Source organism: Brassica napus, chromosome A10, assembly GCF_020379485.1.
Source record: "Brassica napus cultivar Da-Ae chromosome A10, Da-Ae, whole genome shotgun sequence".
NCBI lineage: Eukaryota > Viridiplantae > Streptophyta > Magnoliopsida > Brassicales > Brassicaceae > Brassica > Brassica napus.
Window position 1 is genome coordinate 2,640,933 of NC_063443.1, and position 23,316 is coordinate 2,664,248.

The window sequence follows — 23,316 nt, forward strand, 5'->3', positions numbered from 1 at the left end:
ATTAAGAAGTTCAAGAACCCAAACAAAATGAAGGAATATTAGATTGGTTGATTTTCCGGCACCTATTGTGGTTTATTAGGTCACACAACTTACATTTATATTATTCAAATTTTGGAAAATGCCCAAAAGATACAAGTTTATCTTTGGTATAGCTTACATTCTACTTGCTATTTCTAATTATTATTTATTAGTTAAAACCATTCATGTAAGAAAACTAAAAATCCATTTTTGACAACCCGGCCCCTTTTAAAATTAAATTATGTAATTTGGCTAATCCTAGCTGCAAGAGTAAAGAGTTTCCTACTCACTGAATAATCCGCAATAAAATGTCACTCACAGCTGAGGTTTGAATCTTGAAAATGCTAAATTTACAGATAGATTAAAAAAACAGGTCAATGGCGCAAACCAGCCAAGATTAAAATATTTGTAACTTTTTCGATTCGTATCTTTTAGACTAGTGCTTATCGACGACTTGTTTCTACTCCAATGAAAATCAGTTTAGTTTATGAATCATCCCTACTTTATCCCAAGGGTTGCATCTGTAGTCAGCTGCTTATGTCGTCCTACTCTAGAATTTGAAGTGGACGTGGCGGCAACCACTTATAAGTTAACTGTCGTACATTCATAAAGTATAGTAATATAATACATAATCAATGAACAGTTGAGGCCCTGGTGGACTTTATATATTCATCGTTTAAGGTTGTAGATTGGTGCCGACTCTGAACACGTCATAAGCTATCTTCATTGGTTGCCGATATGGCTCCGTGACTCCTTCAAACAAAAAACCTGAATAAACGGTTGTAGTCACTGTACATTTAGGTTCTATAGAATTGATATTTTCTCTTAACTTTTTCTTCTTTACGTTTAGCTGCTCTTAATTAAGCTGTTATTTATTTATCATAACTAGTATTAGGCTATTAGCTACCGCTTTTGTTTAGTCGTTTGTCATTGTTCTTATTTATATATATTGTTATATGCTCTCCAAACTTTCTATTTTTATCGGTGTCGCCCAATATGAAAAAATTAGTTAATTAGTTTGACAACTTGACATACCAAATTTCCTTACGAAATTATGTTATGATATTATATCACGTCGACATAACAAGATTGGTACAAAAACATACACTTTGTCACTTGTTAACATTTGAGAAAACTATTGTTTCATAATTACTAAAGTCTTACCTTTATACCCCAAAACATGAAAATATGATATGATGGAAATGCATGCAAGCCATGCAATTAAGAGGCTAGACTATGTGTATATCTGACTAGATTCCAACTTAATTAGTAGCTACTTCAAATATAATTTCTTCATAAATCTAGGTGTCTCAGCACTAAAGCTATAGCTTAACAGCCTTATAGGTCCTTAACTATATAAACCCATGGATGCTAGCGTCTATTACAGAGATCAATCAATCGCATTAACACTTCAAAGACTATATATATACATCTTAGCTTTATTAAGAGAGTCATCATATACTATGGCAAGTGTAAGGATATGGGTCTGTGTCGTTTTGCTTATACTACTCGAACTGACCTCAGTGCACCAATGTCGATCTTTGGTCGTAGAAGAGCGACTTTCCGGTTCAAGTCGTGTGATGAAGATTAGAAGAGAGCTCTCTCAGAGGCTAAAAGAGCTGAATGCTAGGTTAGAAGGCGAAGGGAAGATCCTTGGCAATACTCTAGACTCGAAGCGGCTCAGCCCCGGTGGTCCTGACCCAAGGCATCATTAACAAAGGAGGAGAGAAACAAAATTCTGCAGTTGTTATTGCTGGGAGAGGTTTTAATATTATTACAACTTTTTGACTATATAATTGTAACGGTGTAGCTAGTGTTTCGCTGACACCAGCTTATAAACATTCAAGCTCTAATCTGACAGATGTGTGACGTAAAGCAGCTTGTTTGATCTATAGAAATATGTGATATATTATGTTTTGATTTCTGTCTCTTTCCATTGATGCGTTTCTGTTTACATTATCTCATTTGCATCGTCCTGGTTATTTGAGGTTAGCTTCATGTGTCGTCTTGAGATCTTAGTAATTAGAGAAAATGGAAAGAGTATTGTGCATGCATGCATGAGAGTTTTTGGCCACAGATTCATATTGAAGTCTGACAGCATTAACTTCAAATCAAATTAAATACGAGATAGTTCACTAGTAAAGGAAGAAATAATTACTACTAGGTGACCGGTCCGCGCACCCTGTGCGGGCATAACAAAATTCAAAATATAAAATAAATAATGTATAGTTTTCGAAATAACGGATTTTACATTATAATATCACCGCCTTTGCGAGAAAGCATCAGCCATGGAGAAAAGCTGGTACTCAATATTTGACATGGACGAGAAGGACAAAGTAACTTCAGTATCAAGAGACAGTTATTGTGTGTATGTATAATTGCAACGTCCAAAAATAATTTGTGTGTTTAAAAAGAAAATTTCAAGAGGGATTTTATATTGTAATAAGGTAAGTCATTACAAACGAATTAAGAATTTAGAAACATTAAGGTAAATTGGCATTTAAAATTGGGCAATTGTCAATAATAGCACCTTTTGAAGTTTTCCTTCCCAAACTAGCACTCAGGATTAGAAGTCACAAAAATAGGTTTCATTAAAGGGGTAATTTACCTTTATACCCTTTGTTATAAGAATAGAAAAAAAAAAACATTTCATTTCATTCGATCGCGAATCTTCTCCGGCTCCTCTCGGGAATCTTCACCCTCACCGGCACTGTCGTCTCCGACTCGGGAATCGTCGTCTCCGGCTCGGGAATCATCTTCTCCGACTCGGGAATCGTCGTCTCCGGCTCGGGAATCATCTTCTCCGACTCGGGAATCGAAGTCTCCGGCTCGGGAATCATCTTCTCCGGCTCGCTAATCGTCTTCTCCGGCTCGCTAATCATCTTCTCCGGCTCGATAATCATCTTCTCCGGCTATCTAATCATCAGCGTCACACTCTCTACTCTCAAAATCGGTAACTTTTTAAAATTAGGGTTTTTGAATTAAAATTTGGGAAGCTTGCGTTTTGATTTTGATTTGTGTGTTACTCGTTCTTATTAACAAGCGAAGCAAATGAAGACTTTTGTGTTGTTTTGTATTTGTGTTATTTCAGGAAAGCCTTCCAGAAAAGTTTGAAATTTTTTTTTCCTTGTTTACGCAGGATAGAAACAAGATGGGAGATTCAGTACCTCTAAAACTAGCACTGCCAGAGCTGAAGTATCCTATTGGTTCACAGCCAAAAGAAAAGTCAGCAATCAACCAATACTCTGGTTCAGATTATATCTCTATTGTCAAAAGCATCCTAAAACCAGATGAGATGATAAGAGTCCGAGGATCATTTCTGGGACCTGTAATGAAGCTCAGTGAGAGAGGATTGAAGTTATCAGCAAAGATAGTCTACGCCATTCTCACTAGAAGCATCGTTTCTGTCAAGGAGAATGAAGGCTGGTTCCATTTCGGTGCGCAGCCAATGAGGTTCTCTATAAGAGAATTTCATATGATGACAGGCTTGAAATGTAGTGGTGCATTAGAAGGACCACGAAGGGAAACCGAGAGATTTAATTGGGAATTGCTAAAGGGGCGTAGTCATAAGTTAAGTGACGTGGTGGACCAGCTCAGAAACACAAGAGAAGATGCTTCTGAGGAGAGAATATGCCTCGCAATGCTCATCCTGGTAGAGAGCATATTATTGCGGAAGAGCAAAGGAGGGAGTTTTCCTTTGGAATATGCGAAAAATGCACAGGATATGACATATCCATGGGGAAAAGAGGCTTACATTGTGCTCCTGAAGTCAATTCAAAACGCTGTCGCGAATCATTTGGAGAATAAATCCAAATTTGAGTTGCAAGGTTATCCTCTAGTATTCCTTCTTTGGATACTAGAGTCGATTCCTTTGCTAAGGAATAAGTTCAGTAAGTGTGTACCAACAGTTGAGGTTCCTGGGCCGACTTACTTGTGTGAAAAATACACTGAGATAGAGAATCCATCACTTGATAGGGTTTTACAGGTTGAAGCTGATACAAAGGTAAGCTTTTCCAAGTATATGTTTCTCAGTTTATTTGGCTTTTTCTTTTTAATATGTTTCTCATTGGTCTTTTTTTGAAATATTCTCAGCTGAAGGTCCATTGCATACTACCTTCTATTCCTCATGATCCAGAAGATGATATCTCCATTGAAGACAAATATAGTGACGAGTTGGAAACAGTGAAAGATGTAACAAAGAAAGGGTACAAGATTACAGCCGATGACTGGGAAAATAGGTGTGTAGACACATTTGACACATTGGATGCTCTTATTCAAATGATGGCAAATAAGGAGACTGGCCAAGCTTCTACTCCGATTGATGAGGATTCAGTAAATGAAAAAGTGAACAGGATCATCACGGTAATGGAGGAGAATCTGAAGAGCATGAAGGATCGAATGTCATTACTGGAAGAAGAAAACATACATCTTAGAGCTCGTGTGTCAGAGTTGGAAGGAAACAGCAATGTTTTTCCCACTAACGTGACACAAAAGGTAAATTCTCAAAACATCTTCTTTTACATTTGCATTTTCAAGTATTTTTTGGAAGATCTTGTACATATTCTTGAATGCCTTCCTAATATTTGACAAACAGCGATCCAGTGGGACACCTTTATCTCCAATGTCTCACACGCAACCATCCAGTGGGACACCTTTATCTCCAATGTCTCACACGCAACCATCGAGTGAGACACCTTTATCTCCAATGTCTCAACAGCCTAATTTGACACATGAGGTATGTAACCAATAAATATTGTTGAGTTTTGAAGTAATATTTGGAAAGCTTTTGTACTTCTTGAATGCATTCCTGATTTTTGCAGGAGACAATGATTGAATCAGCTGCATCTCCAAAGTCTCAACAAAATGAGGTATATGCTCAAAAATTTTTAAGAAAATATTTGGAAATTCTTGTACAAAATCCTGAATGCCTTCCTGATTTTTGCAGGATTACACGCAATCATCGAGTGAGACGCCTTTATCTCCAATGTCTCAACAGCCTAATTTGACAAATGAGGTATGTAACCAATAAAATATTGTTGAGTTTTGAAGTAATATTTGGAAGCTTTTGTACATATTCTAGAATGCATTCTTGATTTTTGCAGGACACAATGAATGAATCAGATGATGAAACTCCTGCCCTTGATACTCAAGTATTCTCTCCTAATCTGACAAAAGAGGTATATGCTCAATGATATTGTTTTCACAGTTGGAGTTTACAAATTAGTTTTGGGTGATTTTTTTTTACATATAAAGGCTTTTCTGATTTTTGACAGAAAGAAACAGAAACGTCTACCGGTGAGAGGCCATCCAATCCTAATCAAGATGGAAAACCAGATGATGAGGTAATATTTATTCTAGAAATTATAGTTGAATGTATTCATGATGGCCATTCCTGATATTTTTTTGCAGATTGTGAGAGAGAAATTAACAAGTGAGTCACCTGCTAGTCAGAGTCAAGTTTTGCAGAAAGAAACAGTAGAAATGAATGAGACACCTTCTTCTCCAATAGCTCCAAAGAGTATTGAAACTCCCGTTTATACTCCAAGTCAGACTCAGCAGGTACATGGTCAAAAAAAATCTTGGATTTTTAAGTTAATGTTTGAAAGCTTTAGAACGTACTCTGGATTGACTTCGTGATAATTTTTACAGATTGAGAGAGAGCCATCGGATGACACGCCTGCCCTTGATACTCAAGTTTTTACTCCTAATCTGACAAAAGAGGTATATGCTCAATGACAGTTGGAGTTTACAATTAGTTTTGGGTGATTTACATATATAGACCTTTCTAATTTTTGGCAGAGGGAAACACAAACCTCTACTGATGAAACGCCACCCAAAACTAATCAAGGAGAAGGAAAACCAGATGATGAGGTAATATTTACTCTAGAATTATAATTGAATGTATTCATGATGGCCTTTCCTGATATTTTTTGCAGATTGTGATTGAGTCACCTGCTGCTCAGACTCAAGTTTTGCAAAAAGAAACACTGGAAATGAATGAGACACCTTCTTCTCCAATATCTCCAAAGAGTATTGAGGCTCAAGTTTTTACTCCAATTCAGAAACAGCAGGTAAATGTTCAAAAAATCTTGGAGATTTCAAGTAATGTTTGAAAGCTTTTGTACGTGTTTTTGATCCCCTACCTGACTTTTTTTTGTTTTTTTTGCAGACGGTAACAGAGGAAACGTATGAGGCTACACAGCCATTGACTGAGATCATTTCAGCAAACAATAAAAAGGTAAGCATAGAAATGTCTTTCATAAGTACAACTTGAATTTTAAATTGTAGAAACTTCTTCATAACTACCTCTTTTATTTTACTGTTATTACAGGAGGATACACATGCTGTGCATTACAGACCTTCCTCTCCATTGTCTTCACTAATTGCACTAGTTATTGAAGAAAATAAGAATGCTTTGGTAAGAAGAAATATTTAAAATGTTTAGGTAATATTTTTCTATTCAACTAACTCTTACCATTTACTTTTGTCTTATAGAGTGAGACAGAAACTGCGACCCAATATTTTTCTACAAGTGAAGGAGAGCATTCACAATCAAGCAGAAAGAATCAAGCGGAAGAATATCTCAAGGATACTACAGAACCTACTACTGAGCTAGTTTCCACAGATGTTTCGAAGACACAGCCTCTTACTCCGCAAACACAGCACCTTCAGACAAGTGAGGGAGATCAATCCGATGAGACACCATCAGAGCAGAATCAAGCAGAAGAAAATCTCAAGGATACTACAGAACCTACTACTGAGCTAGTTTCCACATATGTTTCGAAGATGCCGCCTATTACTCAGCAAACAGAGCATCTTCAGACAAGTGCTATAGATTTTTCAGAAAAAAACGAGGTATGCATCGAGTATATTTGATCTTTAATTATTATTCTAACAATTTAAAACCGCTGATGTTACTGAATCTTCATTTTTAATAGGTTGAAGTAAGCAGGCTTCTAGCTCACTTTCAAATAGGCGCAGAGGTTGAAATTTTGTCTACTGATGACGAAATATGGTATCCAGGAAAGGTTGTTGATCTTAAACTGTGTGAAGGACTAGAGGAGCTGACAGTTGAGTACACGACACTCTTCACAGACCAACATAGACTTCAGAAACTTCAGGATACTATCACGGCTGACAAAATACGTCCTGCAACACCAACTAGTGACCAAAAATCCTTTGAGATGATGGATAAGGTAGAAGCCTTCTACAACAATGGCTGGAGCAGCGGACAAATTAGCATGGTACTTGGTGATAACACATACTCGGTGTGTCTCTATACTTCTATGGAAACTATTCTATTCAAACATTCAGATTTGCGAATTCATAGAGAATGGAAAGATGGAGTCTGGAAGATGGCAGATAAGGTAAATCATAACTAGAATTATACTTCACGTGAATTGTTTGATATACATACATTTTAGTTTCAGGAATGGTTTCCAGAAATTCCGATTGCAACAAATTTGATAATATTTTGCTTGGTGTCTATTGTTTGATTAAAGGTGAAGCCTGATAAGAAAAGGAAAGCTGCTGCCTCATCACAAAATTCAGGAATGGATAATGTTTTCCTAAGAAGGAGCGAGAGGGTGCCTAAACGATCTAGAGACACAAAAACTCCATTCAAGTCTGACAGAAATCCGGCTTTAACTGTAATACCTGAGATTATACCTGCAGTTGATCCGTTTTCAACTCCTGCGGAACATAAGCTTTCAAGGCTTCAAAATTGGATGACATTAAAGCCCGGCATGCATGAAACGTAAGCATGTTTCTGTCCTTGTCTATATATTCTTATATTTATGTATAAGAGGTTTGGTAATTCCTTTGAATCTTTAATCGACTGCAGGTCCCTATCAATCAATGATAATAAGATAAGGAAATCTTTCTTTCAAAGCATGGAAAATGCAAAAAAGGACCTTAAGAAAGAGGTAATTTGTTTACATATGTTCTTGCCTTGAGCTTTTTTTTAAAAAAAAATTCAGGAAGGATTTGTTTAGTTTCAGGAAATTATATAGTAACAAATTAGATAATGTTTGCCTTTTTTTTTGCAGCACATTGATGGAGCCTTTGCAATGCTAAATTGCAGAAGAAATGAGAATGCTGCTTGGTTCCACAACTACAAGATTCCAAAGGCGTGCTTCCTACCTATGGAGTTCTTGCATTGCTTGCTCTCTGATGATTTGGCTTACAAGAAAGAAAAGGTCAAAGGTAAAAAGATTTTCAACGATTTATTTAAAGATACTGTGAGAGGGAAGGTATATCCAGAGAAGACATGGGGAGAAGATGTTGATGTTGTGTATGGGATTACTCTTGGAAAAAAAAGCAATGTCTGGATTGGGATGGAAATTCATTTGAAGAAGAAAAGAATCACAGTATATGATTGTTTTCAAAAGGAAAGCAACAGCATTGATATTCCTCAAGTGAAAAAGTTGGCAGGTATGTATAAACAATCTGTATTTGATGTATTCATCTGTTTCTTGGTTTGAAATATTCAACTGATTCTATCTTGATATTGATTTTTAAATATGACAGTGTTGATTTCTAATCTGCTGGTGGAATCTTCTGGTGATGAGGTAGATAAGGTGAAGATGATTCCATTTGAGATTGAGCAGGCACAAGGTTTACCCAAGACAAAACATCCTTTCAACTGTGGGATATTTCTTGTCAAGATTCTGGAGTGCCAGTCATTGAAGATAGGAGACATGACAAAGATTAATGATGACAATGCATTGGAGCTAAGGAGAACCTTGTCTTGTGAGATCTTCAACCAATTTGTGGATGAGAGCTTTGGGAAATGAGAATGATGCATGAAAACATTTTTTGTTTTAGTTAAGACTCGGTTTTAGTTATGACTGTTTATTTTGTTATGTTGTTGGCGTCTGGTTACATAAGAAAGATTGGAAGGATATCAAGTATTTTATTTGGGTATCATATATCTTGGAAGGTTAAAATATTGTTTCTGGATGGGTTTCCAGAAAAAAAGTTAAGTGTTTCAAATGTAAAAAAGAATGAAATGAGATTATATACTAAGGATTGGACATGTATATGGTAAGCTTAAAATTGTGATGTTTACAGACAACAAAAATTTAGAACCACAAAGGATCGAACCCAGAGGGAGAGAGTCTGCGTATTTGGATAGTGTGGGAGTTTAGCCACTAGGCCAAGAAGAATCATCTGTTATGGATTACATTTAATTTTATTTAACTCCAAACTGTAACACAAAAAAGAATTAAAATAGATTTTGAATCCACCACATATCGAACCCGGGGATAGAGAGACTTTTGAGTTATAAAAAGCCTTGGTTTAACCGCTGGTCTGAGGAGAATCATCTGTTAAAGAATATTACATAAGCATACTTAACCCAATTAATATAGGATAGGTTTCCAAAACAATACATTTCGATTGAAAAAAAACAAAACTCTTGCCGTCTCAACACTCTCGCCGTTTCAAACTTCTCGAATCTCACTCGTCTCCGCCTCTCGAATCTCTCTCTCATCTCCATATCTCTCGATCTCCGACGAAAACCCATCTCCAGAACTCTCTCTCTCTCGATCTTTTACGCGAGCTCTCTCTATTCTCCGAGAAAAACCATTTCTAGAGCTCTATCTCTTGAAGGTATGTTGCAGATTCAACCTTATGTGTGTTTTCTTTCTGAGAGATTGGTCTCCTGTTTTTTGCTTGTGTATAGACTTGCTCGTTTTAACCTAATATGATTCGTAGAATTCTAGTTCATGTGAAAGCATGTGTATAGACTTCGGGAAGGATTTGTATTTTTTTCAGGAAACCCTTCCTGAAAATTGGATTTTAATTAATTTAGACAAATAAAATTTTTCTTGTTTACGCAGGATAGAAACAAGATGGGAGATCCATTACCATTAAGACTAGCACTGCCTGAGCTGAGGTATCCGATTGGATCAGAGCCAGAGAAGACGATATCGATAAACCAACACTCGATAGTTGCTTATATCAAAACTGTTAAGGAAATTCTAGGAAATGATGAGTTCAACAGAATAAGAGGGACGTTTTTGGGACCGGTGATCAAGCTTGGAGAGAGGTCTTTGAAATTATCAGCTAAGATAGTGCACGCAGTTCTCACCAAAAGCATCAAGACAGTGAAGAGACACGAAGCATGGTTCCATTTTGGTGCTCAGCCAATGAGGTTCTCTATAAGAGAATTCCACATGGTGACTGGTTTGAAATGTAGTGGTGAAGCAAGAGAACCACGAGAGGGAACCGAGAAATTTAAGTGGGACTTCCTAAAAGGGCGTACTCATACAGTAAAGGACGTGGAGAAGCAGCTCAGAAACACAAGAGAAGATGCTTCTGATGAGAGATTCTGCCTTGCAATGCTCCTCCTGATTGAGAGCATACTACTACAGAAGAGCCTTCTCGACGGTGGCACAACTTTTACTTTGGATTATGTGAAAATAGCGCAGGATATGGATGTCTTGATGACATACCCATGGGGGAGAACAGCTTATAATTTGCTGTTAAAATCACTTCAGAGAGCTGTCGACAAAAGCCTCGACAAAAACAATTATGATTTGCAAGGGTTCCCTATGGCATTTCTTATATGGATACTTGAGTCAGTACCTTTGCTACAGTATGCATTCAGTCAAGTTGTTCCTATTCTGAGCGTTCAACCGTCTACCCCAATATTTTTGTGTGAGAAGTACCTTCAAATAGCTTCTCCACAGCTGATAGATGTTCTCCTAATTGAAATCAAAGATCATGTAAGTTTTTACATTATTTTTTTCTTGTTTCTGTTTTGCCTTATGATTCTCCATTTAAAAGCTAATTATTTTTATGGTTTCAGCTTAAGGTCACATGCATCCTACCTCCTATTTCTAATGATCCAGAAGATGATGTTTGCATGGGAGACGAAGCTAATAAAGATCTGGATGACATGGCCGATTTATCCAAGAGAGGTTATAAGTTTAAAATTAGAGATTGGCGAAACATGTCAGTAGACCTATACGGTGCTAATGAAGAAATAAGAAGAGCATCTTTACTGTTTGGGAATGGAGGGATGAGTCAAGCTTCTACTTCGTATCAGGAGGAGTCTTTGGAATCAAAGATCAACAGAATCAGCGAGATGGTGGGAGATAATTTAAGGATCATGAACGATCGTTTGTGTTTGATTGAAAAAGACAGGAAACAGATTAAAGAACGTGTGACAAACCTAGAGAAACTACAAAGAGTTACTTCATATGAAACTCCAAACAATGAGGTAACTTTTTTTTCGGAAATTAAAATTAATGTTTATCTAGTTCTTGATTCAGTTTTGAGTTGTCAAGTAATTTTGGAAGATGTTATACATATTTAGGCTTGCCTTCCTAATTTTTGTTGTACTTGCACAGACTGACACAACTCCATTTCATGAGACGGCTTCCAGACAAGGTGAAGCCAATGCAGATCAAGCAGATGAACAACTTAACAATGAGGCAAGTATAATTTTGAAAACTGTTGGTATTTATAAAATTATGAATTTGGTACGTGTTCATAATCCCATTCCTGACATCAGGATACACGAGAGCCTATGAATGAGATCACGAAAGAGACACCTGGTTCTCCAATAGCTCAACAGAATATTGAGACTCCAGTCCTTACTCCAATTCAGACGCAGCAGGTACCTTCTTTAAAAAATTGGACTTTTCAAGTAATTTTTGGAAGCCCTTGTACGTGTTCATTCAACCATTCCTGAATTCAGGAGACTCACGAGCTTATGAATGAGATCATTTCACCAAACATTTCCGACACACAGCCAAATACCCGAGCTCGCAGAAATCTTTTAACAGAGCAAAATAAGGTATTACTTTCATTAAAACCTTTAATAAATACTCAGCAACTATCAAAATGACTGGATATCCTTGAATCTAAACCATCACAGGATGTAGAAAGCAGAGTTCAAAATCCCTTTGAGATCGGAGCAAATGTGGAGATTTCATCACAAGATGACAATACTTGTCATAAATGGTATCCAGGAAATGTGTTGGCAACATATTTGGTTGATGGGGTTGAGATGGTGAAAGTTGAGTACTTCGTCCCGTCTCTGGACGAAAAGAAGAGGAAAAGGAGTGTTGAGACACGTGTATCAATTGACAGAATACGTCCTCAACCACCACCTGAGAGATCTGGAGCGAAGAAAAGTTATGAGCTAATGCAGGACGTGGAGGCGTTCGACAATGGTGCCTGGTGCGCTGGAAAAGTTAAAGTCATTTTGTTTGATGGCTCGTGTTTTGTCTCTTTGAACAATTCTAAAGAACAAATTTACTTCCACCATTCTGAGATGCGAAAACCAAGAAAATGGGTAGATGGTGTTTGGGAGATGACAAAAAAGGTAAAACAAATGCCTTGGATCACTTGAATTGAAAAATAATGTCATTTGTTTAATATCTCGGTATTGATTTTCAGATGGAAGAAGAGCAGACGCAGAGTGTGAATCCAAGTGAAGGAGATGGTGATAAAAAGGTATGAAATATTTATACATCATACTAGGAATTAAGATATAAATGTATCTGAATTTTTGTCATTCAAAAAGGGGAAGGCGAAGGCTGTCGCTTGTAAGAAAAATGAAGCAGCTGGTCCATCAGAAGATGTTGTTGGGAAAATGGCAAAAGAGGTAATAAAAATGAATAAGATCCACTTGAATTGAAGTTCAGGTCAATAGTTTGATATATCGGTTTTGTTTCACAGATGGAAGTAAAGCAGGGTAAGAGTGTGAAACCAAGTCAAGACGATCATGCAAAAAAGGTATAAAAAATATTTTTACTTCATATTAGGAAGGCATTCAAGTATAAAGATAAAAACGATCCTGAATTTTTGTCTTTATTTTTAATTAAAGGGGAAGCCACATGTTGGTAAGAAGAAGAAAGCAAATGCTCAGCCAGTAGATTTGCTTCCTTTTCTACAGCGAGAAGAGAAGAGGCCAATACGACCTAGAAACCCTCCTATACCTGTAACACCTGAGGTAATCCTTCCAATTGATCCATTTGTGACACCTGAATTTCCTCGGTTTTCAAGGCTTGCACACTGGATGGATCTACGGGGCATATATCGTGTGTAAGCAACTTTTTGTCCTCGCATAAATATTCCTAATTTATTTTGTAAAAGTTTCGATTGATACTAGTTAATTTTATCAACTACAGACCGTTTTATATCAATGGAAAAGAAATTGAAAAAGAGTTCTTTCAAAAAATGGACGATGCAGAAAAAAATCTCAACAAAGAGGTAATCAACACTCTGTTCTGTCTTCTATTTGATTGTGTCATATGTTTAGGAAGAGGTTGAGTTGAGCTATGCTAGATGTCCATGTTATAGCAGTTCTATATGAAGTTTCTAACTATATTGTTACATTGGCAGCACATAAATGTTGCATTTGAAATGCTAAATTGTAAGAGGGTTGAGCAAGGTGCTTGGTTCCGCAACAACAATCTTCCAGCAGCATGCTTTGTACCAGTCAATTCTTAGAAGTGGTTGGGTACGCTTATGAATCTGTCAGGAAGCCACATAAGAAAAAAAAAAGTTATTGGAGGGCTGTGTAGGCGAACTTGTGAAAGGTTTAATACATCCAAAGAAGGTATGGCTGGAAGATGTTGATGTTATATATGGTGTCATTGAAGATAAGTTGAGCTGTCACTATATTGGGGTGGAGATACAATTGATGGACAACACAATCACACTCTTCCATTGTGGTCTTCCAAAAGCAAATATCAAACGTGCTCTTAATAAAATCCAAGAACTGGCAGGTAAAAATATTAGCTAATTTAGAAAATAAAAGTTTGTCACTTGCTGCTTGTGATTGTGATGCATTTTTACATATTCATTTTGTTGTCTGTTGGTGATTGATTTATTGTATAATTTTGGGTATTTATGACAGTGTTGATTAGTGCCATAAAGATGGAACTTCTTGGTGAAGAGGTTAATTTCGAAGATATCAGTCCATTTGAAGTTAAGTTTGCAGAAGGGCTTCCAAAGACAAAATTTCCATACAACTGTGGTATTTTTGTTGTGAAGATGCTGGAATGCAGGTCACTGGGATTGAAGAGCATGGCTAATATAAATGATGAAACTGCGATGGACTTACGAAGCAAGCTATGTTGTGAGATCTTCGACCAGTTTATGGATAAAGATTTCCAGGAAGGTCAAAGGAAGTGAAAATGTCATATTTGTTCTGTTTTCTACACTGTTTTTCTACTTTGATATTAATTATCCCTAACGTTTAAGTTTAAGTTTGTAATGAATTATCCCTAACGTTTTTTTCATTTAGATTGTTATTGAAAAATTTTTTAGGATGTATTGATGAATTGTCAAATGCTTATGGTACTTTTAGGATGGGTTTCCAGAAAAAGAGTGAGAAAGCAAAATGCACCAAAGCCTAGCATATTCCTTTAAAGTTTACAAAAAAAATGAAAAAGAAAGTGATCCGATGTTGATTGAACTCGTGAACTCTCGAAAGATGAATCAAAGTGTGCAGCCGCTGTGCCAAGGGTGTTATACTTGCCAAAAGATATAATAAAACGATAATAACTTGTAACTTTTGAATATTTAATTAAAAACAGAAAAAAGTGAAAATATACACAACGGGAATCGAACACGGCTTATTGTGTGATAAGGGTACACTAAGAGTAGAAGGGCTTGCCACTAGGCTACGTTGGTTATTCGATAACAGAGTAAATGTGAACTCATTTATTCACAGACGATAGATTTATATAATCTGGATATCATTTTATGTATTCAGGATGGCTTTCCAAAAACAAATAAGCAAATCAGATAACCAAGTTATAAGAACACTAGGCCAAACCATTACAAAATAGTGAAAAACATTGAACAAGTTTTTTATTTAGGTTGTTAATTGAAGAAACAACACAAGAGAAACAAAAGTGCTTATTCATTTAAAATAAAAACTGAAAATCAAACATAATGTGGTCCTTAAAAACATAAAAAGAGAAGACGATAACATGAAATTACTCATGATGGAGCCAACTTTCGCCAAGTTTATCCCAATCAGGGACTTTGACCTTCACATCAGCAAGCATTCCTTCCGCTTCCGAGTGCTCTTCTTTGAGTTTCTCCAACTCAGCAGTTAAATCAAATTTTCCATCAGCTTTGATAATATCTTCAAGCAACTCGATTTGGACAGCAATTGAATTTGCTTTGCTGGATGCAAGATTCCAATCATTCTCAGATAGCCTGTATTCGTTGGACAAACGAAGAAGAGCCCTGTAATGTTCCACAGTTTCCTTCTTCCCCTTCTTGAAACCTTCGGCGGCATCACATCCGTAAACCTCCTCTATGGGACGCTTCATCATCTTCTTTGAACTTCCTTCCATTGAAACTTTGTCCTGCAACAAAATCGAAACTAAGATGTTACGATAAAATAGAAATAGAAAAAAGTTCATGAATTGAATGGAAAATGAGAAAAATCGAAAACTAACTTGTATTGCAAAAGGATATATCAAGCGAAATGAAGTGAGTGAATAAAAGGTCTGATATCGTCCCTTATATTTATAGAACAAAAAGGAACTCTTCGATTATTGAAGTCAGTTAAAATAAACTCTTGATTATTGTGGAACTCTTCGATTATTGAAGTCAGTTACTGAAATAACCAATCATATAACACCCAATCTTGACGAAAAGAAACTCTTCGGTTACTGAGTTACATGATGTCGTTTGGAAGAGACTCTTCGATTCCTGAGATATATGTTTGAACAAAAAAAAAAAATCACCCATTACTCGTAGGAGAGTCGAACCCGGGTCGATCAAATGTTTCGGTATCATAGGTTTCGTGGTTTAGCCGCTAGGCTGAGGAGAATCATCTGTTAGTTGCTTCCACATAATTGAATTTACCCATACAATTTATAGTATAATACATTGTATATTACAAAAGTTGGATGTTACAAAAGTTGGATGGGATTCCAGAATAGTTGAATATTACTGTGTTTTTTTCTAGCAAAGAAGTTTAAACTAAAAATTGAAATGAGATCAAAAGATAATGTTGTATATTACAAAAGTTGTAAGAAATCATACTTATTCAGGATAGGGTTCCAAAAGAAAAAATGTATATGGTCTTGTGCATATCATGTAACCATCAAATAGCCAAACATCCAAATAATAATCGATAAAAATGTAAAAATGTAGAACTTCATCCTATAGGCCTCTGGCATGTGATCTTGTTGTGCCCTCCTGTGCCACATCTGCTGCACTTGTGGGACTGAGATTTAGATCCAGGAACCCCAAACTCGCCAACGGATCTCTTTCTCTTTGTAGGAGGGCGTCCACTTTTCTTTTTGGTAGCTGGAGGTGGGCAAGACAGTTCATCAATATTCTCTGGATAGGTGGACGTTGACAACTCTCCACCAGGATGTATGCTTTCAGCATAAGCTTTAGCCCACGTTTCTGTCAAGTGAGAAGCATCAACAAAACGGTTTTCATCTCTCTTGATATGCTTAGCAGCAGCGATGGCATGGATGCAGGGGATCTTGTCAATGTCGAAAACATTACATGTGCAATGCCGCTTCTCCAAGTCAACAACAAACTTCATTGTTTCATTCTTCACCTCAAACTCGCTTCGATCAACTTGATACACATTCAACAACATTGCGGCCCCTAACCTAGATACCAATTTCTGAACAACTTTTGGAGTAACCAGGTGCTTATGTTTCGCAGCCGCTTCGCGTCGCTCAAAAAACCAAGTGGTCATCGTCAATCTGATAGTTTCAAGGAGAGAGATAATGGGCAACTCACGAGGCATCTTCAACATAGAATTGAGAGACTCTGCAATGTTGGTAGTCATGATATTATACCTGTTCGCAGGCGCATAGCTTCGTGCCCACTTCCTAAAATCAGACTCTTCCAGATACTTAGCCAATTCAGGACATTTATCCTTTATGTCCTTGAAGATTAACCAGAACTCGTGACACGTATAGGCATCAGCAGCGCTTTCCACCAGAGGTAGCAACCCAGTCTTCGCATATGTAGGAGTGATGTTGCGGAGCAGATGGATCCTGCAAATTCCATGGTGAGATAAGGGATATACATCCTCCAACGCTGAAGAAATGGAGTTAGCCCTGTCTGATACAAAAACAAGATCCGAAGCGTCCGGGATCTTCTGGCTCAAACCTCTAAAGAACCATTTCCAAGAGGCGCCGTTTTCTGCGTCAACCACTGCAAAGGCGAGAGGATATAGATGATAATTCCCATCTTGAGCACAAGCTGCCAATAAAGTCCCATTGAATTTTCCCTTCAGAAATGTACCATCTACTGCAATAACTCTCCTCATCAATGAAAATCCCCTTATCGATGGACCAAAAGCCACAAATGCATACTTGAACTTTCCTGCAGCATCAACATGTTGATAAGTCAAGGAACCAGGGTTTGTTTCTGTGATTTTATACAACCACCTAGACAAATTGTAATAGCTGTCTTCAGGAGTCCCTCTAACCAAAATCTGAGCTTCTTCTCTCACTCTCCAAGCTTGTTTGTAATTGATGTGAACACCATGCAGCATCCTGACCTGTTCAATGATCTGTTTCGGTTTGAGACCTTCCTTTTTTTCTCCATAATTGCTGGAAATCAAAGAACCCAACAACTTTGCAGATGCTTGTCTGTGGTTGGCTTTCCTGTGTGTTGTATCGCATGTATGCTCATGAACATACTTTTTAACAACGAAAAAATCTGAAACAGGTAGCTTGATAGCACGCATCCTCCACGTGCAATTTTCATCAACACAACTCAAAAGCACTCTTGACTTGTTAGAAGAGACAGTCTTGTACTCAAACTTCCACTCTAAAGCCCATTTCTTCATCCTCAACATCAACTCTCTCTTTGTCTTAAAATAGCTATTCACCTTAATATCGCCAGCTACTCTCGTGTTTGGTGAAAGTCCAATATGGACAGGGCTAAAATCCGGAAGAGCATTCAGAGGAACTGTAGAAACACCTTCATATAGAAAACTCTGCAAAAGTCAAGTAGTTCTGTAAGGCATAATACTTGATTATGAAGCATATCATGCAAACACAAACAGAAAAAGGGAATTAGGGACAATGTACCTGTTTTTCACTCTGCACAGTAGGAAGAATCACTGGATTGGCATTCAATGGAACAGTAGAAGCAAATGTATCAGAAGCTTGAATGTTACAGCTAGCTGAATCAGTACTAAAATCCGGAAGAGCATTCAGAGGAACTGTAGAAACACCTTCATATAGAAGACTCTGCAAAAGTCAAGTAGTTTTGTAAGGCATAGTACTTGATTATGAAGCATATCATGCAAACACAAACAGAAAAAGGGAATTAAGGACAATGTACCTGTTTTTCACTCTGCACAGTAGAAAGAATCGCTGGATTGGCATTCAATGGAACAGTAGAAGCAAATGTATCAGAAGCTTGAGTGTTACAGCTAACTGGATCAGTACTAACCTGCATAAGTCAAGTAGTTCTGTAAGGCATAATACTTGGTTATGAAGCATATCCTGAAAAGTCTAAGAAAAAATCATACAAACCTTAACACACAAACGACAGGTTCCATCAAATGCTCTAGTCTTGGAAATGAAAGTTCTGAGCTGACGAGTATTACCTATCGAGAGTGGGGGGAAACTTTCAATAATACATTTCATATCCAATGAAAAACCATAACTCAAACTGATTTCTTCCTCTTTAACACTAAAATCTTCAGAGACAATCTTCATCAAATCTTCATACAGTAGATCTTCTTCTATGGAAATGATTGATGCATTCCTCTTCAAATCAACAAGAAACTCCCACTGGAGAGATTCTTTTGAGATCCATTGTCCACAGATGCACAAAACTTCCATTGTTCTACAAAATCAACTTCAAATCATCAACAAATGAATAATATATAACAAAACCTAGATAATGTATAACAAAATGAAATGATTCAAACCTTAATCAAATCAGACACACGAGAGAGAGAATGAGATGAATAGACGTAGAAACGACAGATCAATTGAGAAACGACGACGACGATAAAATAAACGGAGAGACGACGACGACGGATCAACGGAGAGGCGAAGACGACGACGGAGAGACGACGACGACGACGACGACGACGGAGAGACGACGACGACAAGGACGGGGAGACGACGACGGAGAGACGACGACGACGACGACGACGGAGAGACGAGAAGAAGAAGCGATGAAACGAGGACGGCGACAAATTGATTTCAAATTTGTTTTTTAAATTAGTTAAAGAAGGGGGCATAAGGGTAAATTGCCCCTTTAATGAAACCTATTTTTGTGAATTCTGATCCTGAGTGCTAGTTTGGGGAGGAAAACTTCATTTAGTGTTCTTTGTGTCATTTTCTCTTTAAAATTTCAATAAATGTGATAATAAGGGCAAGAAATGTTTAAAATAAATAAGATAATTTACATTTAAACTATTCATAAGTTACTTTGCAACTTGCACATGTCAAATCAGAAAACGACATGTGCAATAGGAAAAGAGCTGAAAAAAATGATGATATAGCTCACCTTCCCAAAGAACATATAAAACCTCTTATAATAATTTAAAACATCTGATAAGCCATTATAAATAATTTTATAAATTTATTTATAATTTAATAAATAATTTATAAAGCATGCATGGAATTTGTTAGACATTAATAGTTATTATGATACTTTATATACAAATATAAGGCTTTATATACGTATATAAAATCATTATATCAATTCAAAATAATCATTTTTGTTTATTGTCCCCTAGACTATATTTGCGAAGTGATTTATACACATGTTGTCATTACAATCATTCTCGCTGAAAAAAAAGATGACATGACACTTGAAATAGATGACATGATTTTAGAAAATAGTGACATGACATCATATTAATTGTGAGATGTAAAATTTCCTTATAAAAATTTAATTTTTTTGTATGGATTTTAAATATGGTAATAAAAATAACTCTTATACCATCATTAATGTCAATTTTCCATATAAGTATTTATTTATGGTAAACTATTAACTATATTAATAATTCATATATCACAATTAAAATAATAGTATATATGTATATATATGTATCTCACATTAATAAAAATAAACTAAATAAAGTAACACTAATCCAAAAAAAACATTGATAGTTAAATATTTAAACATTATTTAAATTTATCTTTTCATCTTCATCATTTAAATTAACAAAAAGATTTTTCAGTTTAACTAAAACAAACAAAGTCTCAAAGAATGAATGATCATAATAACAAATTTGTATTACTATTTCAGATTTGTATTACACAGTTAGAATCTCAAATTTTATATTAAAAATTACTATTTCTGCGCATGGCGTAGGAAAACTTCTAGTTTTATGTAATTTATAAATATATAAAAAATTTGATCACATTATTACTCTTTCATAGTTTCAACAATTAGTTACCATAAATAATTATTTCTAAAATTATGTAGATTATTTACAAAGTGGTAATTGAATTATCATTTCCTTTTAGATATAATTATAATAAAAAAATTTAAAAATCATCGGCCAATCAAATTATAACAATTTGAAGAGTTCATTTATGATCGACACGTAATAAAAAAATCACTTATGTGACTTCTCAATCAATATGTAGTAGGTTTATATTTTTATAAATAATTTATAACATTTTATAAATTATTTTAAAATTCTGATAAATTTATTCTTTAAACAACGATAAATAATTTAAAAATAATATTAATAAACATGTTTGGATTTTTTTATATTTAAAATAGTTATTATATAATTATATTCGAATACAATTCATCAAGTAGAGTATAAAACTATTATAATTATCTTATATAAAATTTCGTTCATTATATTTTATAGTTTATAAATATTGAAAGTAATAAATAAAACATTACTAATCTTTCTATAATTTCGAGAATTAGTTTCCATAAACTATTATTTGTAATATTCTTTAGATTATATGGCAAGTGATGTTAAATGATTTTAGACTTACCTTAAATTTTTAGATCTAAATTAAATAAATAAAAATTAAGAACAATCGACTAATCAAATTAGAACAATTTCTTGAAACTTCACCTATGAGCGAAACCTCACCAGAAATCACTAAAGTGACTTCTCTTTCAAAATATGGAATAAATAGTGTATTGTTTTAGAACTAACAGATTTTATATTATCATTAATTAGAATTGTATTGTATATGTGTTGCAATTCTTTATTTTAGGTGAATAACTGGACGACCTTCGCATCGCCCTCGGTTAGTTTCCCTTCAAATTGTTTGAAGAGCTGTTCACCAACTGAAGCATGAATTCTTGTCCCCTACACGAAGATGAGATAAAGTTATATGAGTTGGATTGAAAACAAAAGACTAAAGACGATTATGAGTTGTAAAAAATATAGTAATCTACTTACTTCTTTATCAACGAAAACCATTTCGATGGTGTTTCCGGAATCTTTGTTGTAATTTCCCCACAACCAAAAAATCCTAAACTCAATACGCCATGTATCTTTACATGGTTTTAATTGCCTGATAAAAGACACTCGGTTTTTGGGAGCTTGAATCATTGCCATACTGTTTTTAAAAATTTGATATCTTCACAACACTGTATTGTATTGTATTGTATTGTATGTAAGACCTTGAGAGTATCTTTATATATAGTCAACTTTTCATAATAAATGACGTTTAAATATTTATTTTCTGCAATAAATATTGAAATAGATTAAAGAAAGATATTAACTCTACATTGTCATAAGCTAGTTTGCATTTAATATATAAAAACTTGCGCAAGTAATGCATATTTAAAATAAGGTAAGTCATTAAAAATTAATTAACAATTTAAAAAGATTTAAAAGTCGAATTAATGTGATACTAACTTGTGCAAGAAATGCTTATTCTCAATAAGGCAACTTATATTGTCGATCTTTCAAAAATAAATGACGTTGCTATATTAATTTTTCACAATAAATATTGAAATAGATTAAAGAAAGTTATCCCCCTATTAACTATTTCACCGGAGATTTTATATTGTAATAAGGTAAGTCATTACAAACGAATTAAGAATTTAGAAACATTAAGGTAAATTGGCATTTAAAATTTCAATAAATGTGATAATAACTTGGGCAATAAATGTTTAAAATAAATAAGGTAACTTACATTTAAACTATTCATAAGTTACTTTGCAACTTGCGCAAGAAAAAAAAATTATTCATAAGTTACTTTGCAAAATAAACAAGTTAACTTACATTTAAACTATTCATAAGTTATTTTAAAATTCTGATAAATTTATTCTTTAAACAACGATAAATAATTTAAAAATAATATTAATAAACATGTTTGGATTTTGTTATATTTAAAATAGTTATTATATAATTATATTCGAATACAATTCATCAAGTAGAGTATAAAACTATTATAATTATCGTATATAAAATTTCGTTCATTATATTTTATAGTTTATAAATATTGAAAGTAATAAATAAAGCATTATTAATCTTTATATAATTTTCAGAATTAGTTTCCATAAATTGTTATTTGTAATATTTTTTAGATTATATGGCAAGTGATGTTAAATGATTTTTGACTTACCTTAAATTTTTAGTTCTAAATTAAGTTAATTTTAATTATTATCTCCATAGCTATATATGGGCTTAACGAAATCGACAATAGTTTTGGGTCTGTCTACATAAGCGATTGATTAAAAATAAAGAAAAAGAAAATTCTAAAAAGTCGACCAATAAAATTATAACAATTTTCCTGAAAAGCTTTATATGAGTGCCACGTCAGCAGAAATCACTAAAGTGACTTCTCTTTTAATGTATAGGAGGATAAGCAATTACTTTTTAAAAAAGAAGCAATTATTAGTCTTCATCTTATATGTCTCAATGCATTACCTCGTTTTGTACATATTTTTTTTGTTTTTTGAATATTTTGTACATATTTACTCATCTTGATCTTGTGTCGAGTATTGAAATCTCTTTGATACCTTCAAATTATTTCATGAAAACACTTGCGAAGCCAATGGCTACAGGGAAAACAAATAACGTCTTCTACTTTTATTAATTAATTTTGTGTCGTGATTATATGCTAACCAATGCGAAAGTCTGAAATCTATATTATAATAGTTGAGTTTTTGCTCACTTTTCAGCGTGTCATGTCAGTGTTTTGTTGATCCCACTTTTAAAAAGTGTGAAAAAATGTCAAATACATAGCTCGAACGTGGATTATTAAGATATAAACACCAACATTTATACCACTAAACTAAATAATACTTTGTATTTTGAAGGTCGAACCTAATATATATTTATAAAGGTCAGAAGCCCTTGCTTCTTCAGCTTCCTCAGAGGGTCAGGCC

The 23,316-nt window shown here is 34.9% G+C and overlaps 5 protein-coding genes across 7 annotated transcripts; 4 read left to right on the top strand and 1 right to left on the bottom strand.

The window, feature by feature from the left end:
- Window positions 1–1,351: 1,351 nt before the first annotated feature.
- Window positions 1,352–1,940, top strand: LOC106434286 (CLAVATA3/ESR (CLE)-related protein 3-like). Its single transcript, XM_013875124.3, has one exon. It carries the CDS (start codon window positions 1,383–1,385, stop codon window positions 1,731–1,733), a length of 351 nt encoding a protein of 116 aa, XP_013730578.2. The 5' UTR covers window positions 1,352–1,382; the 3' UTR covers window positions 1,734–1,940.
- A 590-nt stretch (window positions 1,941–2,530) lies between these two features.
- On the top strand, window positions 2,531–9,059 carry LOC125579415. Of its 2 annotated transcripts, XM_048743481.1 has the most exons (19): window positions 2,531–4,021; window positions 4,111–4,512; window positions 4,613–4,753; window positions 4,839–4,886; window positions 4,964–5,032; window positions 5,121–5,195; window positions 5,292–5,360; window positions 5,428–5,577; window positions 5,668–5,739; window positions 5,818–5,889; window positions 5,955–6,089; window positions 6,188–6,256; window positions 6,350–6,436; window positions 6,514–6,873; window positions 6,957–7,385; window positions 7,521–7,774; window positions 7,862–7,943; window positions 8,067–8,451; window positions 8,548–9,059. In XM_048743481.1, exons 1-19 carry the CDS (start codon window positions 3,170–3,172, stop codon window positions 8,811–8,813), a joined length of 4,017 nt encoding a protein of 1,338 aa, XP_048599438.1. In that variant the 5' UTR covers window positions 2,531–3,169; the 3' UTR covers window positions 8,814–9,059. The 2 variants fall into 2 exon arrangements, with proteins under 2 accessions (XP_048599438.1, XP_048599439.1); XM_048743482.1 differs by lacking the exons at window positions 5,292–5,360; window positions 5,428–5,577; window positions 5,668–5,739.
- Window positions 9,060–9,872: 813 nt separating this feature from the next.
- On the top strand, window positions 9,873–11,380 carry LOC125579278. Its single transcript, XM_048743261.1, has 3 exons — window positions 9,873–10,748; window positions 10,832–11,245; window positions 11,342–11,380. Exons 1-3 carry the CDS (start codon window positions 9,873–9,875, stop codon window positions 11,378–11,380), a joined length of 1,329 nt encoding a protein of 442 aa, XP_048599218.1.
- Window positions 11,046–13,468, top strand: LOC125579417 (protein AGENET DOMAIN (AGD)-CONTAINING P1-like). 2 transcript variants are annotated; one of them, XR_007317437.1, is made up of 5 exons: window positions 11,046–11,644; window positions 11,726–11,824; window positions 11,906–12,355; window positions 12,430–12,768; window positions 12,860–13,468. XR_007317437.1 is itself a non-coding variant. In XM_048743483.1 (4 exons), the coding sequence occupies exons 1-4, from the start codon at window positions 11,555–11,557 to the stop codon at window positions 12,490–12,492; spliced, it is 702 nt and encodes a 233-aa protein (XP_048599440.1). In that variant the 5' UTR covers window positions 11,046–11,554; the 3' UTR covers window positions 12,493–13,468. The 2 variants fall into 2 exon arrangements, 1 of the variants encoding a protein (XP_048599440.1); XM_048743483.1 differs by having other exon boundaries at window positions 12,430–13,468.
- A 2,691-nt stretch (window positions 13,469–16,159) lies between these two features.
- LOC111201265 lies at window positions 16,160–19,094 on the bottom strand. The gene is made up of 2 exons (XM_048743262.1): window positions 18,516–19,094; window positions 16,160–18,432 (listed from the first exon to the last, which is right to left on the bottom strand). The coding sequence occupies exon 2, from the start codon at window positions 17,828–17,830 to the stop codon at window positions 16,160–16,162; it is 1,671 nt and encodes a 556-aa protein (XP_048599219.1). The 5' UTR covers window positions 17,831–18,432; window positions 18,516–19,094.
- Between the last annotated feature and the right edge of the window lie 4,222 nt (window positions 19,095–23,316).